Here is a 2352-nt window from a genome sequence, read left to right as displayed (position 1 = left end):
ATTTCACCAGAAAAGCCAGGAAAAAAGTTGAGATTGAAATGGGTTCTCATATTGTACTAATCCCAAAGTCCCAAACCAGTTTTCTTAGCAACACATCACTCTTTTAAGGACCGCCTGATTTTACTGAGCTCAGTTCTTATGTGTATCTTCGGCGGAGATACGGACAAAGATTCACTGTTAAGTGTTATAGCCAAATAAGTACTAGATCTAACTTCTGTAACCTGTCATTATATCTAATCATAAATGAACATGCAAATCCAAGCAAAGCAATTAGAATGCAGAATGAAAAATGCTAAATTTCATTGGATTAAAAAAAAAATTATATACTATAGAATCTGAAAATCTATTAAGCTATAACAGGATATCCTCCGCCTTCCACCTTCCACCTTCCACCTTCCATCTTCACCCTTCTTTACATCTAAAAAGAGCCCACTTGAAAATAAAAGAAAAAATAATAATAATAATGAGTTTGAAAAAGAGAAAAGAAAAGGAAGATAGGAGGAAAAAAAAATACACAAACTAGGCTCAAGCTCAAGTAAAGCTCAACTTTGTCCCTCCACTTTGACCCTTCTCCTCCAACTCAGTAAGAACCTGAGCAGAAAGCCCAAAAAAAAGAGGAAAAAAATTTATTAAAAAAAAAACTATTCTTTTTGTTTTTGTTTTTTGTTTTTTTGTTTTTTGTTCAGATTTAATCCAAAGCATTAGGACCAGCACAAGCTTTCAAAACGGGACTCCAAATCCACTGCACCAAAAACCTCCTCCCATTCCTCCCATGGACATTGTAAGTCCTCCCTTCTCTGTCCCTCATCACCTGCCCAATGTACCCGCCGCCGCCTCCGGTGCCGTACAGCCCCTCGCACAAGTCCCCGATCTCCGTCGGCGCCGTCGGGTCCTCCCCTGCATACCACGCGTTCACCAGCGGGTTCGACGCCAGCTCGGCCAACTCGTGCGCAATCACGCTGATCATCCCGTCAACGCCAACATCCCTATTCGGCGGCGACAACGCCCCGGGCCCACCTCCGGCCATGTACCCGGGGACGGCGAATGGGTAGGCGCAGACCTCGGGGCACTGCTTCCCGGAGTTCCCGACCCAGGCGTAGGGGAGAGTGTAGCCGACGAGGGAAGGGAACGTGAAGTAGTGGAACCCACAAACCGCCCGGCAAAAATCCTGCACCGTCACGTCCTGCGACGTCAGGATGAGGTAGATCCCGTGCTTGTGGTCGACCGGGAATGGACCGGATTTCACGGCGTTGGCGATGACCTGCTGTACGGAGAGTCTGGTCAGGTGGGACCCGTGGGAGTACTTCAGATCGGCGTATTCTCTGGCGACAACGACGGATCGGGAGACGTTCGCTCCGGTCTGGTCGGTGTAGAGGGAGACGGTCCGCCACCACTCAGAGACGGAGGGGGAGGCGGCGGCGGAGGCGGAGGCGGATGCGGAGGTGGGGGAGATGGAGAGGAGGAAGTCCTTGATGAGGCGCTTCTGGGGTAGAGCCCACTTGCCGTACCAGATGAGGTAGATGTTGATGGGGGAGGAGGAGAGGACGGGGCCCATGTGGTAGCGGAGGTTGACGAGGTCGGAGGAGCCCTCGAACTTCTTGGAGGAGGAGAGGGATCTGGGGGGGAGCTTGGGGTTGAAGATGTCCGGTTTTGTGTTCAGGGTCTGAAACGACGCCGTTTTGGTGGTGGTGGCGGAAGTGGAACTGATTACATTTTGGTGGAGGAAGGAAAATGTTGTGAGAAAGAGAAGGAGAAGGGAGAGTTTTGAATGCAATGTTGTTGATGACATGTTTTTGTTTTTGTTTTTGTTTTTCTGGTTTTTGGTTTTTTTAATGGGTTGCTGAATGGGGTTTGGGAGAGAAGATGGGTTTTATAGAGGAGTGAGAACTGAGTTTTAAGAAGGAAGGGGGTGCTTTTGGGAGGGAAATGGGCTGGAGACAGCTGCAACGTGTGGGCACTCTTTCTCTCTCTTATTACTCTTTTATTCTGTTTTTTTTTTTTTTTTTTTGTTTTTGTTCTTCTGGAGAACTGAGTCAAAATATATTAGAAATTAATACGACTAACTTTTAATTTGACCCAAAAGAATATGAATTGTCACAGTTTATCCCTTGTAATTTAAACACAAAATTAACCCCGTCATTTTATAAGGCTCCGTTTGATAGTTTGATAAGAAGAATGGAGAGCAGAAGGGATTAAGAGAATTGGAGAGATGAATAATATAAAAGATAGAGAGAATATAGTAGTTTTTTATGTTGTTTGATTAGATGAATAGAGGTTAAATGATAGATGAATGTGTAATTGTTAAATTACTGTGTTACTCTTTTTACTATTTTCTAACATTTTTTTAGAGAA

The 2352-nt window shown here is 45.3% G+C and overlaps 1 protein-coding gene across 1 annotated transcript; it reads right to left on the bottom strand.

Annotated features, from left to right (window-relative positions):
- Positions 1-297: 297 nt before the first annotated feature.
- Positions 298-1840, bottom strand: LOC21384316 (protein EXORDIUM-like 5). Its single transcript, XM_010114009.2, has one exon. The coding sequence runs from the start codon at positions 1787-1789 to the stop codon at positions 689-691; it is 1101 nt and encodes a 366-aa protein (XP_010112311.1). The 5' UTR covers positions 1790-1840; the 3' UTR covers positions 298-688.
- Between the last annotated feature and the right edge of the window lie 512 nt (positions 1841-2352).

Source organism: Morus notabilis, unplaced genomic scaffold, assembly GCF_000414095.1.
Source record: "Morus notabilis unplaced genomic scaffold, ASM41409v2 Scaffold11616, whole genome shotgun sequence".
Taxonomy (NCBI): domain Eukaryota; kingdom Viridiplantae; phylum Streptophyta; class Magnoliopsida; order Rosales; family Moraceae; genus Morus; species Morus notabilis.
This window is presented reverse-complemented; position numbering and strand designations above follow the sequence as displayed.